The sequence below is a fragment of the Solea senegalensis genome, linkage group LG16 (genome assembly GCF_019176455.1).
Source record: "Solea senegalensis isolate Sse05_10M linkage group LG16, IFAPA_SoseM_1, whole genome shotgun sequence".
Classification (NCBI taxonomy): Eukaryota; Metazoa; Chordata; class Actinopteri; order Pleuronectiformes; family Soleidae; genus Solea; species Solea senegalensis.
Window position 1 is genome coordinate 16,216,884 of NC_058036.1, and position 13,404 is coordinate 16,230,287.

Consider the following 13,404-nt stretch of genomic DNA (forward strand, 5'->3'; position numbering starts at 1 on the left):
ATTGGCTGCTCGCGTTCTACGGAGTTGGCGCCATTGAAACCCGTCGTGCTGCCTTCAGTGCGCTTTCCTCCCAAAAAGACTCATAATTTGCCCACATAAGCGGCTCGACTGCGACGCAATGGCCGATAAAGACGGTAAGGGCGGTGATTAGACGACTAAATGTGACTGCGTGGGGTTCTACAGTGATAGAAAGTGGGAGTGCGGGCGGAGCGGAGGTTGTTGGCGCGCCGGCCAGCATCTTCCTTTCATTGTTACAAACCTGCCAGCTAGCTGTTAGCTAGCGTTAGCTGCTAGCAGGCTGGCTATGTGTGTTTTTTTTAATTCACCAGTGCAGACTGACTAACTGTTCCATGTGGATTGAGGTGTTGTTTAGGATCCACATTACTGATTCTGTAGGGTTGTGTATTTTTCTGGTTAACTATAGAAACATGCTATCGGTAGTTTATGTAGTACTCTTAAGTGCTCGCCACTATTAGTATAGCTAGTACATTTCATAGTTACTTACTCATTTTAACTTTATTTTTTATTGGAGCATTAATATTAAGACATGGAGAATTGTAGGGAAAATACAGTACTCTGGGCCCCCTTTGTAATCATACATGCAGTATACTGATGGAATTACACGTCAGACCGTATAGTCTGTAAGGCTTTGGCACATCTACAGTCCTTTTTTCTGAAATTGCATGTATTTATTAATTTGCAGTTTATTAAGCATGTAATTTCACTTAGAGCTGCTGCTTATGATTATTTTCGTAATCGATTAATCTGTCCATTATTAAGTAATCGTTTGGTCCATAAAATGTCAAAAAACTCCTAAAAAATGCCTGGAACCTGGAAATTATGATGATGTTCTCCAATGTCTTGTTTTGGCGACAAACAAATTATTCAGTTTTTAATGATTTCTTTGTTATATGGAGCAAAGAAATGGAACAAAATATTCATGCTCAATCACAAAAATTGTTTTAATGATGAAAAAAGCTTTGAACCGATTAATCAGTTATCAAAATAGTTGATAGTCAATTTAGTGATAGATAAATAATTGAGTAATTGTTTCAGCTCTAATTTCACTGTGTTTTGTTGTTTTTACTTCCGTCACAATTTATATCCAGTCAATCTTTGGATTTTCTGGCCGTAACAATTTTTGTGTTGATACCCTTAATCTGCATATTTGAGTCCAGGAAAATTTAGATGCTTAATCTCGACTGTTTTGTATTGCTGGTTTATACAACTTTGCAGCTGCATTTGACGATGCCGTGGAGGAAAGGGTGATCAATGAGGAGTACAAGATCTGGAAGAAGAACACTCCTTTCCTCTATGACCTGGTTATGACTCACGCCTTGGAGTGGCCCAGCCTCACTGCCCAGTGGCTGCCAGATGTCACCAGGTAGGGTTTCGTCTCTCTGCTGCTGCACCCTGACATGCACCGAGACCTCGCTTGGATGATGACAATTTGTGTTATTAACAAAGTCAGAGGAAAAAGTCAAGGTGCATGCTCTTTTAAAGGTCCAGTGTGGAAGAATGAGTGAATGGTGAGAATGCAGACTGTAAGAAACAGAGGTAGTCTCCTCCCCCCGCCCCTCCCTCTCCCGATTGTGTGAGGGAACTTTGGTGGCCGTCACATACCAGAAATAATGTTGTTCTTTCATTTGTGTAGTAAGCTTTCATTTCAACACGCATGCTCTGACTGGTTTGTCCCTTAAATATTTTTGTTTTTATTACAAAACTATGTGTAACCAGTGAAATCCAGTGGAAAGAAAACCAAGTGAAACCAAGAAAACCTCCTGCATGTTTATAGACTTATCTTTAAATAATTAAAATGCTTTCACTATAATGGCATAGTTAAAGGGTTACCATGTCATTATATTAAAAGCATTTCAATTCTTTAAAAGAAGAATGTGCCCTAATAAAAATCACATCTAACCAACTTAATCGTTTTCATGGGTGTTCTGTTTCTTCGTCACAGACCGGAGGGTAAAGACTACAGCGTGCACAGGTTGGTTCTGGGCACTCACACTTCTGATGAGCAGAATCATCTTGTCATCGCTAGTGTGCAGCTCCCAAACGACGATGCCCAGTTTGATGCCTCACATTACGACAGTGAAAAAGGAGGTAAGGAAACTATTCTTAATCTTAAATAAATAAATATGCATCTTTCAGTGTCATCAAGCTGTGAAGCATGAAGTTATTTTGTTAGGATGTTGTGGCTGACCGTTTTTCTAAATGAATTAATAAGTAATCTGAAATCTTTAATGCTTCAGAAAATATAGGTATGTACTTTTTGTTTTTTTTATATATTTAAAATGAAGTTTATCACACTTGCATACAGACCCCATTAAAATATTTGTTAGACTGGCTTTGTTTTACTTTACACATGGACATCTGCAAAAACAAATTTATGTGTAAGGTGTTCTTTATTTCAGAGTTTGGTGGCTTTGGATCTGTAAGTGGGAAAATAGAAATTGAGATCAAGATCAACCATGAGGGAGAGGTGAACAGAGCTCGTTACATGCCTCAGAATCCCTGCATTATCGCCACTAAGACCCCCACCAGTGATGTGTTGGTTTTTGATTACACAAAGCATCCCTCTAAACCTGGTAAGGTTGCATATTTACAGTTTCCTAAAGCAGGTTTTCTTTTCTGCATTGTTGTGGTTTAATTGATTGTAGTAGTATTATTATTATTATCGTTATCATTATTATTATTATTATTATTATTACTACTGAAGACCCTTCAGGAGAGTGCACCCCTGACCTGCGCTTGAGAGGACATCAGAAGGAAGGTTATGGCCTTTCCTGGAACCCAAACCTCAGTGGTTGTCTCCTTAGTGCTTCTGATGACCATGTAAGCAACTTGTATTCCTGTGCTGTTCTATTCTAGTGTTAAAGTGAGTACATGTTCTTAACCACTTCTGATCTCTGACATAGACCATCTGCCTGTGGGACATCAGCACAGTGCCCAAGGAGGGAAAGATTGTGGATGCTAAGACCATCTTCACAGGCCACACCGCTGTAGTGGAGGACGTCTCCTGGCATTTGCTCCACGAGTCGCTCTTTGGATCTGTGGCCGATGACCAGAAACTCATGATGTGAGCTTCATATCAAAAGCGTAATTCCACAACCTCTGTTGTGATCTGCAAAACAAAACTAAACAGTTGCTGTTCAGTTTCACGTCTTTTCAACAGTAGTGCTTTTGTCTTGTTTTTGGACAGCTGGGACACACGGTCCAACAACACCTCCAAGCCCAGTCATGCAGTGGACGCCCACACTGCTGAGGTCAACTGCCTGTCCTTCAATCCTTACAGTGAGTTCATCCTGGCCACTGGCTCTGCAGATAAGGTGAGTCCAGACTCTCTCTCCAGCAGCTTCATGTAAACAGATGTGTATCCGAATGAGGTGAAACTGACTTGACACCTGACTACTTTGATTTTCAGACTGTGGCCCTTTGGGACTTGAGGAACCTGAAGCTGAAGCTGCACTCGTTTGAGTCTCACAAAGACGAGATCTTCCAGGTTGGAAGTGAACCTCCGTTGCATTCAGATCCATTTTAATAGATTTTTTTTTTTTTTATTAATTAGCACAAGAAATGTTTGTTTGTAGTCGTATATCTATATTTATGTTTTCTTGTAAACATCTTTGTATCTTTGTGCATTAGAATTGGTAAAACTGAATTGATCCCAGAGGAAACGTTTGAGTTATTCGTGAACTTTACAAAGTGGTATTTTTTAGCTCATAGACTTGCCAGCAAGTTAAGTAATTAAAGTACTGTAGCTCATCATCTTGTAGAGTGGCATTTCCTTCCCTAAGTTGCCCATAGCCAGCCAGTTGCTTTATTTAAACCAAGCATTTTATCACCGTGATCTGTTTAATATGATTCTTTGTGAAAAGAGAACCAAAAGGCTTGTGTTTGGTTTTATTTTCATGAAAAAATGTTTGTGACATAAATTAAATGTATGATCCATTTCATCCCAACAGGTTCAGTGGTCTCCCCATAACGAAACCATTCTGGCCTCCAGCGGCACAGACAGAAGACTCAACGTCTGGGACCTCAGTAAGATCGGAGAGGAGCAATCTCCAGAGGATGCTGAAGACGGCCCTCCTGAGCTGCTGGTCAGTTTTATTGGAGTCATGTTTGTGCTTGTAATTTAAGAAAAAGAAATACATTTCAAGTGCTGTAATCCGTCGTGCTCCTCTCTTTTTTTAGTTCATTCATGGAGGACACACAGCTAAGATCTCAGACTTCTCCTGGAACCCCAATGAGCCGTGGGTCATCTGTTCTGTGTCAGAGGACAACATCATGCAAGTCTGGCAGATGGTAAGAGCTGTGATGGATTGTATGGCTGCCTGATTATTAAATAAAGTGTAGTAAATGTAAGAAATAATGCTGGAAGGTTTTTGCTCTTTAAGCGTTTTTATTACAACAAGTAAATATTTCTCAACAGGCTGAAAACATCTACAATGACGAGGACCCAGAAGGTGCTGCAGACTCGGAGGTCCAGGCATGAGTCTGTTCTCCACATCTCCTCATTTGACCTGCTTGTTAAAAATGGATCACTTTTCCAGCATTGGGTACTTAGGCAGTAATGCCTTTTTAAAATATACATTTTTGGGCAGCAGTGGTTTTGTAGAAAATGAAATAAAAAAATAAAAAGTAAAATGCTGCATCACCATCATCTTGTTGTGAAGTATTTAAAACACAGTCTGTTTCTGTCAGGTTTTTTTTTTAGATCCCCTCGTTCTTCAAATCCCCACTGCTCCCATTCTGTGGTTCATGTGATGAACCGTCACACACAGTCCATTATTGTTCAGATGATTCATTTTTGTGGTTTGATTTCCTCTTGATTAGTCGTTCTACAGCGATCCATTTTTAATGAAATTGTACATACTGTAGGTTTTCTTTCATTTGCTTGATATTTGTAGTCGCAATTGTCCACGTCGTGTGTTGTCACTTGTTTGTGTTTCTTTCTCTGCTTTTTTTTCCCTGTGCTGCATCTGATGACTTTAAGCATATTCATAATAAAAATATTTACATTTAATCTCTCATGCCTTATGTCGTACATGAAGTTGAGAGTTGTCTGTGAGATGACTTTATGAGCCTGTAGATGAGAACAAATGCTCAGCATAATCAGCTGCTTGACACAGTTTGGTCTGGTGTAGATCCGTCTTCTACCGCTTTAGCCACATGAGGCTTGCCGGTAATTTAATATTCACTGTAAATAGAAAGTTAAGGTTTCTCTTCAGCAGTGGTTTTGTTGGCTTCGTCACGGCCTCTATAATACAAAAAAAATGTTAATTGTGTTTTTCTCCCAATGATGTGATGTAAAAACTGTGAGAATAAATAAATTTACCTCAGAAATGTCAGCTCTGTCAGAAGACCATCTTTAAGAGCCTCCAAATATTCCTCGGATTTTCTTTGAACTTCAAACTCCACTTCCAGTTCCCTTAGGGTTTCTCTTAATGTTTCCACAGTCTCCTGTGGGGGAAAAGAAACATTTAAACAACTACATATCTCATGTCTGACTTGACTGCAGTCACTGTACCTTGTGCTGTGTGTTGCTGTCATGCCTCTCCCTCTCCATGAGAGAGATCCTCTGTTCCAGACAGGATCTCTGCACTTCCAGTCTCTGGATGTCCTCTCTCAGTGGGCCCAGTCTGGCCCTCAGGTCCTTCGCCTGCTCCCTGCTCTTTCTCAAAGCCTCCTCTCCAAGCTGCCGCCTCTTCAGCAGGGCCAGGAGCCGAGGCTCGTACCAGCCTTCCAGTGCCGTCACGCTGCCACTGAGCCGCCGCTGGAGCCTGACGGAAGCTTGGCGGCACTGGCTGACGTCAGTCATGGCCCTGGGTCTGCAGGGCTTTGTGATCTGGTCCTTCAGAGAGTTAAACTGGTTTCGGTGAAGCTCTGGGAGCTGGGACAACTCCTGGATCAGATTTTGGATGCGAGCCTCGAGTTCTTCCTATGGTCAGATTGAGAAATACATACTGTACTTCATATGCATACAGGAAAAATTGCTCATGATTAGATTGAAAAAAAATATTTTTAAATAAGATTTGTTTATTTAGTTCTTTATTAAATGAACAGACAAAAGGACTATAAGTATAAGATACATTGACTTTTTCATTAGTACAGAGTAGAGTCAATTATGTACACATTTCCATAAAGTAACATTTTCTTAATATATATTTAGGCACATTTGAGCCTGACAGTATTCAATTTTAATTCTGGCATGTGTTCAAAGATGTTACACTAAGTGCTAAATGTAAGATGTACACCTATGCATAATTGTATTTTAATTTATTTTATATACATGTTTTGTATTCAATTGAATTAATTATTTTTGCATGTAGTTATAATGGTATGTGTCTTGTGTTGGAATGCAGTAGTTTTCAGAAGATCCACCAGCAAATCTGTGGTTCTTACCTGAGTAACTGCAGACTGAGCCACCTCATACTCCTGTTTGGCCAGTGTCACCTGGCTCTGGATGCAGTCTCTGGCTGCTGCAAACAGTTTCCTCTTCACCCGCTGCACTTCTTCAAACACAGACGTGTAATCCAGCTGAGATAGCGTGAGCAGCTTCTGTGCCTCCACCAGCTTTCTTCTCAGGTGCTCCACAACTCGCAGGAAGGGCTCCTGCAGGCGGAGGAGCTCGCGTACCAGCTCGTCCCTCTGCTCCTCCAGACAAGACACTTTCTGGATGCAGTGCTCAAAAAGCCGCCCCAAGTTGTCCATGACCACCTGGTCCATTTCCTTCGTTGGGTATTGGGTGCACTCATCCAGGAGAAAGGCTGTCTCTGATTCAGAGTCAGCGTAGTTGTTTACTGTGATCTCGTCATCAAATTTCATTTGTTCCATGGGCGAGTCATCGTTTGATGCCATGTCTTTTTCACCCACTATTGTTCCTTCATTGTCCATGAGCTGATTAGAAGTTTTGTTTGAGACAAGTGTCATTAATCAGATTAAAAAGAAATAAGTGATGAGGATGAGAATCAGCCATTTGTTACTGTCAGATTTGCATAACAAAGACATTCAGTGTTGATGTAATTAAATCAAAAGGCTACAAGCCTTGAATCTGTCTGGAAAGGAAATCAAAGGAAGACCTTAAAACCCATCAGATACTTGCACTGATTAGTATGAATTCATATGAATTCATATTTCTACTCACTTTGTTTGGAGATGACAGTCCAGAGGGTGCAGACAGCGATGGACACAGTTTGGTTTCGATTGAGAGGCAGATGAGTTGTGTATCGGTCTCTAGAAAAACATAGACACACTTTGTGTTTATTTATATCACTGGGGTCGCAGGGGAAAGTCTATGTAAGACTCTCATACCCCACATGGGATCTCAAACTATGTCATAGCTGAGGTCTGACTGGCCTACATGCCCTGGATGCATCAGCTGACACAAGTCTCAACCAGCCTGTGCCACATGGAGCTACTGCACTATATTTACACAGCCTGTTTTTATGTGTGTCTAAGAAGGTGCATCGGGGCCATGACACTGGAGTTTCCTCCATATGGTTCCCATACAGTGTTTGTTTACTGTCTGGCAATCTCCTCACTGACAAAGGGAAACAAACAAGGGCATTTTAGGATAAGTTGTAAACAGGCATGGTGTGTCACCCATATCCATGTGATGTTGTGTAATTGTTTGTTTTTTTGCATGTAATATTTTGATTGAGACAAATAAATCAATCCATCCTTTTTTTTTCAAACTCCCATAGATAGTGTATATTTATTTCCATTATATAAGAATGCTGTGCAATTGTTACCCGTCCCCAAGCACCTCTACATTATGTTCATCTGTGAGTTGGGCAAAAATTCTAATCCGATAAATCCTGTATTTGTTTGTTTGTCACTAAATGTCAGTGTTTTGAGGACACATGGTTTTCATAGGGCAAAGACGAATGTGTACACTGTTTGTATATATATTATATTATTCTAATATAATCTTTTGAACACATTTCCAGTGTTGCACAGGGCCTTGAATCTATCTTTCTGTATGAATAGTGATTTATATAAAAAAAACTTGCCTTATCAGTAATATGACCTACATACATGTTACACATCCAGATAGATAGATATAGACGATAGATAGATAGCTTTCTGTTTGTGTTTATTTATTCAATTATGTTAGCTTGCTAGCTGAAATGATAGCATGCTAGCTAATAGATAATTTTTTGTTTCATATTTACTTATTTATTTATTTAATTATGTTGACCTGCTGTAAAAGTTGTTTAAACCCTGTTATCTCCCTCTTTTCCTCAGCTGTAACTTGTTTTTGTTTATTTATTTGATGATGTTAGCTTGCTCGATAAAATGATAGCATGCTAGCTGACAATATACATATATAGATAAATAATTGTTAGCTTGCTAGCTAAAATGATAGATAGATAGATAGATAGATAGATAGATAGATAGATAGATAGATTTTTGTTTGTTTATTTAATTATGTTGACCTGCTGTAAATGTTGTTAAAACCCCGTTCTCTCCCTCTTTTCCTCGACTGTAACTTGTTGTTCCTCTGTCCCACCGCTAGATGTCCTCACAACATTGACCGCAGCTTCCGACTCTCACCTGAGCGCGCGCTGCCGCCTCCTCCTCCTCCTCTACCTCCTCCTCCAGGTGGAAGCTGCAGGTCGACGACGGAGGCAACTTCACTTCACTTCCCCTCTTCGGGTCCAGCGGAGCGTCCGCAGACTAAAAGCGACACGGGAGGCAGCTCAGCTGGCACCCAATTAAAGCCATCTGCTCCGGAGGGAACAAACAAATCCAGCCTCTCCCGTGGTGGCGGCTGTTGTTGTTGTTTTTGTTTTTGTTGTTCCCTGAAGCGCTTTTCACAGACATGCCTCACCTGAAGTTTTCCTTTGGACGGTGAAAAAAAGTTTGTGCTGGAGAGGAAGGACGCAGCAGAGAGACGCTTCCAATGGAGAGAGGCTGAAACAACCCATCCGGATCTTCACAGTTTCACAAGGTATCATCCACAGTTGTTTCATGTTTTAAGTAGTTAAATGTAGACATTTCATTAGACCTTTCCGACTCTTTTTTTCCCCCTACTTAAAAAAAACCTCCCTCAACTATGCTCTATGTACATAAATTGACTCTAAAGCAGTCGAGACTGGATTGCCAAATACATTTGCAGAAACGTTACCCTCCTTTTAATTTAAGATTGTATAATTACAAAGGTTTCAAACATAATTCCTGAAAACAACAGTGAAAAGTGTCAGAAATGTTATGCAAATATTTGCTCTTGTCAGGATTTGTGGTGTGGACATGTGTGCAGTAGATTGTCAACTGGGGCTCCCATTTACATAAAAAGTTTGGGAGAGGAAGTGGTGGTGAGAACGCTCTGCCAGAGGTTGAGTATAGGCATGCACGAAAAACGAGTTGTGGGACATTTGCTCAGCTTGGCCTTGAGGGATTCTGAGCAGAAGTAATTTAAGACCTGTGCTGCTTCTCTCGGCTATGGAGCGCATGACAATGAGGAGTATTGTGTTATTTCCCTGTCACTGACCCAGCAGCAAGTGACTGCTTGACAGCATGGTGCACTTACACTTTGTTTAATCTGTGCCAGTCAGTGACGGTATGTAATAGACCCTGTGCTTGTTGATTAACCTGATGCAGATAGCACAGGAGCACCTCTGAGGTCCTCTCTGTTTGGCTGGACTTTGGTCTCGGAGTGAGCCCTGAATCCAAACTCTTCTTCGAAACTCTGCGGGTTGTTGACGTTTTCTTTACCCAACTCTGTGGCTTTCGAAGTTTACCTCTCGCACTCTCTCTGGTAGGTGAGACTGAGACAGAGCCATTTGTTTGGGAAGGGTGTGTCACATACTGGTGCTCCCTCCTTAGCCAGCTCTCCATGCCAGGGCTTGTACCCATGGAGATTACAGGTGTGTTATGTAAGCACAAGAAAGACAGCAGAGCCCGGTCCCTGAGATTCACAGGACACATCAAGAACGACAACACACTGTTACAGTGAGAGGAAACAGGATATGGAAATCACTGAAAAGTCAAATAGTGGTGTTATGGTTGCACCACGTCCCTGGTATTTAAATACAAAGTTCAATTTTTAGCTCTGGTCTGCAGAATGTGTTCACTGTGTTCACTCACCGAAGAAGAAAGGGGAACGACAGGGTGTCGTAATGGATAAAGACATATGATTATGAGTGTGTGTGTGTGTGTGTGTGTGTGTGTGTGTGTGTGAAGCAGTTAGATGAAACTCTAGGGATCAAAGGGATTAGCAGATGATTAACTTATCAGTGGCTCCTCATTTGCAGGTCTAACTAAATTGAATCGTGTGCATTAGGACTGTGAAAAGACCCAAAGCAGTCCCATAAGTTCTCCCCCAAAAGTAGAGAATTTAGTATTTTATTCCCACACTGCTATTTTGTCCACTTCAGCAACTCTGAGACCAGAAAAAATGTGATGCAGCTTTTGTTTTGACTCGGGCACAGCAGAGAAAACTCAAGGGCCCGGGAGGTATTTTTAAAACCCCGCTGTGTTTGCCTTCACTGAGAGCTGGACAACCACAGTTTGACCTGTTAGTTCAAGGGTTTCAAGCTCCTCAGAGGCTGCAGTCCACACTTAGACCCCTGGCAACCTCTGGAAGTAACGCAAACAAAACGAGACAAGACACTTTACAGAGATGTGCCACTGTCTGTGCTGGTGGAATCCTTCTTTTTTTCCTGAAAGAAACCAAAAAATAGACAATAAACTTCAAGATTACATGGATTCAAACTCTATTTGTAGGAACTGACCACCAGAAAATAACTTTTAATAATCAGAACAGACAAGTGGACAAACTGTGTGCAGTTAAATCACACACAAGGAATATAAGAGGTGGTATTCTTCTAGTGCTGAGTCAAATAAATAAAGGAAATCTGTGAGAACTAAAGTGCATTCAGTGCAAAACATGAGCCCGCATGTAAACAACAAGTCAACAGCTCTATCTATGAAAAAATCAGCATTTCAGCCTTTTCTGACAGCACCCATTATCCTGTTGCAAGCCAATATACATCTTTTAAGTACCATTAAGCAGAATTGAAATGGGTTACCAGTTCCAGGGACGTGGTCTTTGTCTAATTCTGTTTTTATTATCGATTCTAGAGCTGCAATTAATAATAGATAATAATCATTTTACATGGAGCAAAGAACTGAAAAAAATACTCACATTTAAGAAGCTGAAACAAACAGAAATCTTTTTTTTAATCATGAAAAAAGCTTCAAACCGCTTCATCAATTAGCAAAATAGTTGACGGTTAATTTAGTAATCGAGTAATTGTTTCAGCCCGAATCGATTCGGAACCTTGTTCGTCACTTAACGTACCCTGCAACCCTGTGTATTTAAAGATATTACAAGGCATACTGGTCACGTCAGCCACTGAGCACAACCACGTATTATAATGTTATCTGAAAATGACTCTCATGCGCCAGTCATCATCCCTTTTCTTAGTGGCTCAGTCTCTCAGGCCACTGTCGGAGTAGTCTGTGTGTGTGTGTGTGTGGCAGGGAGTGAGGGCAGTGGGGCTGGGGATGACAGAGTGCAGGATGATGATGAAGAATAAGAAGAAGAAGAGGAGGAGGAGGCGGCGGTATGTGTCGGTGGGGGCGGGTGAAAGCAGCAGATTTGGATTGAAGAGTTTCTCAGTGGGTAATTATCAATCTCTCAGGAATGCGGCTGCTGCTCTTACCAGACAAGCTGCTGCACGGCTACAGCAGCATCGCAGCACGCCAACTCACATTACCCCCCCATCTACACATCCCTGCGCAGTACCCCCCCCTCTCTCTCAGTCACACACACAAACTCAATCAGCACGTACAACCTCAGTAAGTTGAGTTACACGGCTTCTGCTGCTTTTATTTGTGCCATTATTGTGTTTATGTTTATCACCGTAGTTACCTACGTGGTCTTCTTTTGAAATGCTATCCTCTCTGGCACCAAACAAAGTCGTCATTCAGCTCGAGTCCTTCACCTCTTGTTTGTTTTCGCTGACATGTTTGGTATGAAACCGTAGACCCCTGCGTTTGAGTGAATGGTGAATTTTAACACCATTGTTTCTATTCGTGTCCCTTGAAATCCTTTTGCGTCACTGTAGTGGAAGAGACAATTTCTGTTACATTGGGGGGAAACTTTTTATTGGTCATTCTGAGTCGAGGTCATTAAATATGAAATCCATAGCATTTCAAAGTCGACTCATCGACTCGTCAACGTGTGCTCCTTGTACTCTTGAACACTCGAACATGAGTGTGCAGAGTTCTAGCCCAGACAAGGTTGCTTAAGTCTTTGGTAGCAGCAGTGCTCTCCTTTGTTTGATAACGCCCAGACAAGACAGCCAACGCCCTGATTGATGCCTCAAGGTGCTGTGCAGTAGCACCAGTTTTATATCTTTGCTAAACCCTTGCAGTTTAGCTGCAGAGTCGCTTTAACGTGTTGTTTAAAACCACACTGGCAGTTACTGTGAAGCCTTCTCCTGTGATCTCGGCAGGGAGCTCCAACAACGTCCCTTCCTTTCCCGCAAATGGAGATTATTAACCAACGCTCTTCTGCCATTTCCTTCTTGTGGGGGACGAACCACAGACGGCCCGACCTTAACCTCTTTTTTCCCCCCTGACAGCGAAGTCATTCTGGTTCAACTGAAGCCAGTCCTAACTCAAACAAAGGTGGCTGCCTCTGTCAACGCCACTCCCTCTGGGCTGTGACTTGTCCTTGCTGAGGCAGTGGAGTCGACTCCGTCAACTTCCCACTGAGTCACTGCCGTCAAGCCCCCCCCCCCTTCACTGCCACTGTCAGTGTCACTGTTACGGTGTCATGTGACTTCACTTCCCTTCTAAAAGTTTCACTTACAACTGACTTTTTTTTACACAATGTGATGTAACAAACCTTCACAAACATAGACGACTGGGAAGAGTTTTTGTAAAGATGTCTTAGAGGCGCTGTCTTTAAAACAAACACTGAACTTTTCTCTTCTTTTTTTTTTTCTTCTACTAATGCCGCTCCGACAGAGTTCTGTTCAGGGTGTGTATTATTTGTCACATGGATTTCAAGAGGTTTTCAAATATAACAACAACTGGTTTTCCCTCTTTTCTATCATTGCACCAGTTAGTCAAAGGACTGCAGAGCAGAGGTGAGTGTAAGATGGAGAGCTGTGCTTCATTATCCTGGATTAAGGGACCTGCCTGCCTGCCTCTGTACACTCACCTCTTCTTACTTTGCCCCAGGCGAGTCAGTCGTCAGCGCTGTGCTTTGCTGTAACTGTGTTGACCTGTCTACTCTTACAGGGGGCAGAGGTCACCCAGATTTTTTTACTGGACTATCAGAGACACATGATCAATCGCGCTAAGCTCCGTTTGTCTAATTTCAACACCGTGTGTTAACTGTTATCAGCGGCCAGTTTACTTAATGCTGACGTGTGCGCG

At 41.7% G+C, this 13,404-nt stretch overlaps 3 protein-coding genes across 9 annotated transcripts in view; 2 read left to right on the top strand and 1 right to left on the bottom strand.

Moving 5' to 3' along the window:
* On the top strand, nt 1–5,032 carry LOC122783470 (histone-binding protein RBBP4). Of its 4 annotated transcripts, none has more exons than XM_044048286.1 (12): nt 1–134; nt 1,237–1,384; nt 1,964–2,109; nt 2,259–2,267; nt 2,421–2,594; nt 2,723–2,841; nt 2,925–3,085; nt 3,209–3,335; nt 3,431–3,508; nt 3,972–4,106; nt 4,201–4,311; nt 4,439–5,032. In XM_044048286.1, the coding sequence occupies exons 1-12, from the start codon at nt 119–121 to the stop codon at nt 4,499–4,501; spliced, it is 1,287 nt and encodes a 428-aa protein (XP_043904221.1). In that variant the 5' UTR covers nt 1–118; the 3' UTR covers nt 4,502–5,032. The 4 variants fall into 4 exon arrangements, with proteins under 4 accessions (XP_043904221.1, XP_043904222.1, XP_043904224.1 ...); XM_044048287.1 differs by having other exon boundaries at nt 2,726–2,841; XM_044048289.1 differs by lacking the exon at nt 2,259–2,267.
* Nucleotides 4,977–8,679, bottom strand: LOC122783471 (syncoilin-like). 2 transcript variants are annotated; one of them, XM_044048291.1, is made up of 6 exons: nt 8,566–8,679; nt 7,154–7,242; nt 6,412–7,064; nt 5,537–5,947; nt 5,345–5,469; nt 4,977–5,266 (listed from the first exon to the last, which is right to left on the bottom strand). In XM_044048291.1, exons 3-6 carry the CDS (start codon nt 6,937–6,939, stop codon nt 5,221–5,223), a joined length of 1,110 nt encoding a protein of 369 aa, XP_043904226.1. In that variant the 5' UTR covers nt 6,940–7,064; nt 7,154–7,242; nt 8,566–8,679; the 3' UTR covers nt 4,977–5,220. The 2 variants fall into 2 exon arrangements, with proteins under 2 accessions (XP_043904226.1, XP_043904227.1); XM_044048292.1 differs by having other exon boundaries at nt 6,412–6,906; nt 8,566–8,620.
* The window catches only part of LOC122783466 (uncharacterized protein KIAA1522 homolog), a 27,931-nt gene continuing 23,188 nt past the window's right edge, over nt 8,662–13,404 (top strand). The window contains exon 1 of one of the 3 annotated variants that reach the window (XM_044048280.1): nt 8,662–8,962. The gene's annotated coding sequence lies outside the window, so the exon portion shown is untranslated. Of the gene's footprint in view, nt 8,963–12,870; nt 13,004–13,036; nt 13,113–13,404 lie in introns of those variants that run through there. The other 2 variants (XM_044048283.1, XM_044048281.1) reach the window with 2 other exon arrangements.

What these genes read in the sequence shown, in the direction of transcription:
- LOC122783470 (XM_044048286.1), top strand. An exon ending in ACGGCCCTCCTGAGCTGCTG is followed by an intron (nt 4,107 to 4,200) that starts GTCAGTTTTATT and finishes CTCTTTTTTTAG; the next exon opens with TTCATTCATGGAGGACACAC. An exon ending in TCATGCAAGTCTGGCAGATG is followed by an intron (nt 4,312 to 4,438) that starts GTAAGAGCTGTG and finishes ATTTCTCAACAG; the next exon opens with GCTGAAAACATCTACAATGA.
- LOC122783471 (XM_044048291.1), bottom strand. Translation starts at nt 6,939, where the DNA reads ATGACACTTGTCTCAAACAAAACTTCTAATCAGCTCATGGACAATGAA. An exon ending in ACAGCAACACACAGCACAAG is followed by an intron (nt 5,470 to 5,536) that starts GTACAGTGACTG and finishes TTTCCCCCACAG; the next exon opens with GAGACTGTGGAAACATTAAG. An exon ending in ACAGAGCTGACATTTCTGAG is followed by an intron (nt 5,267 to 5,344) that starts GTAAATTTATTT and finishes TTTGTATTATAG; the next exon opens with AGGCCGTGACGAAGCCAACA.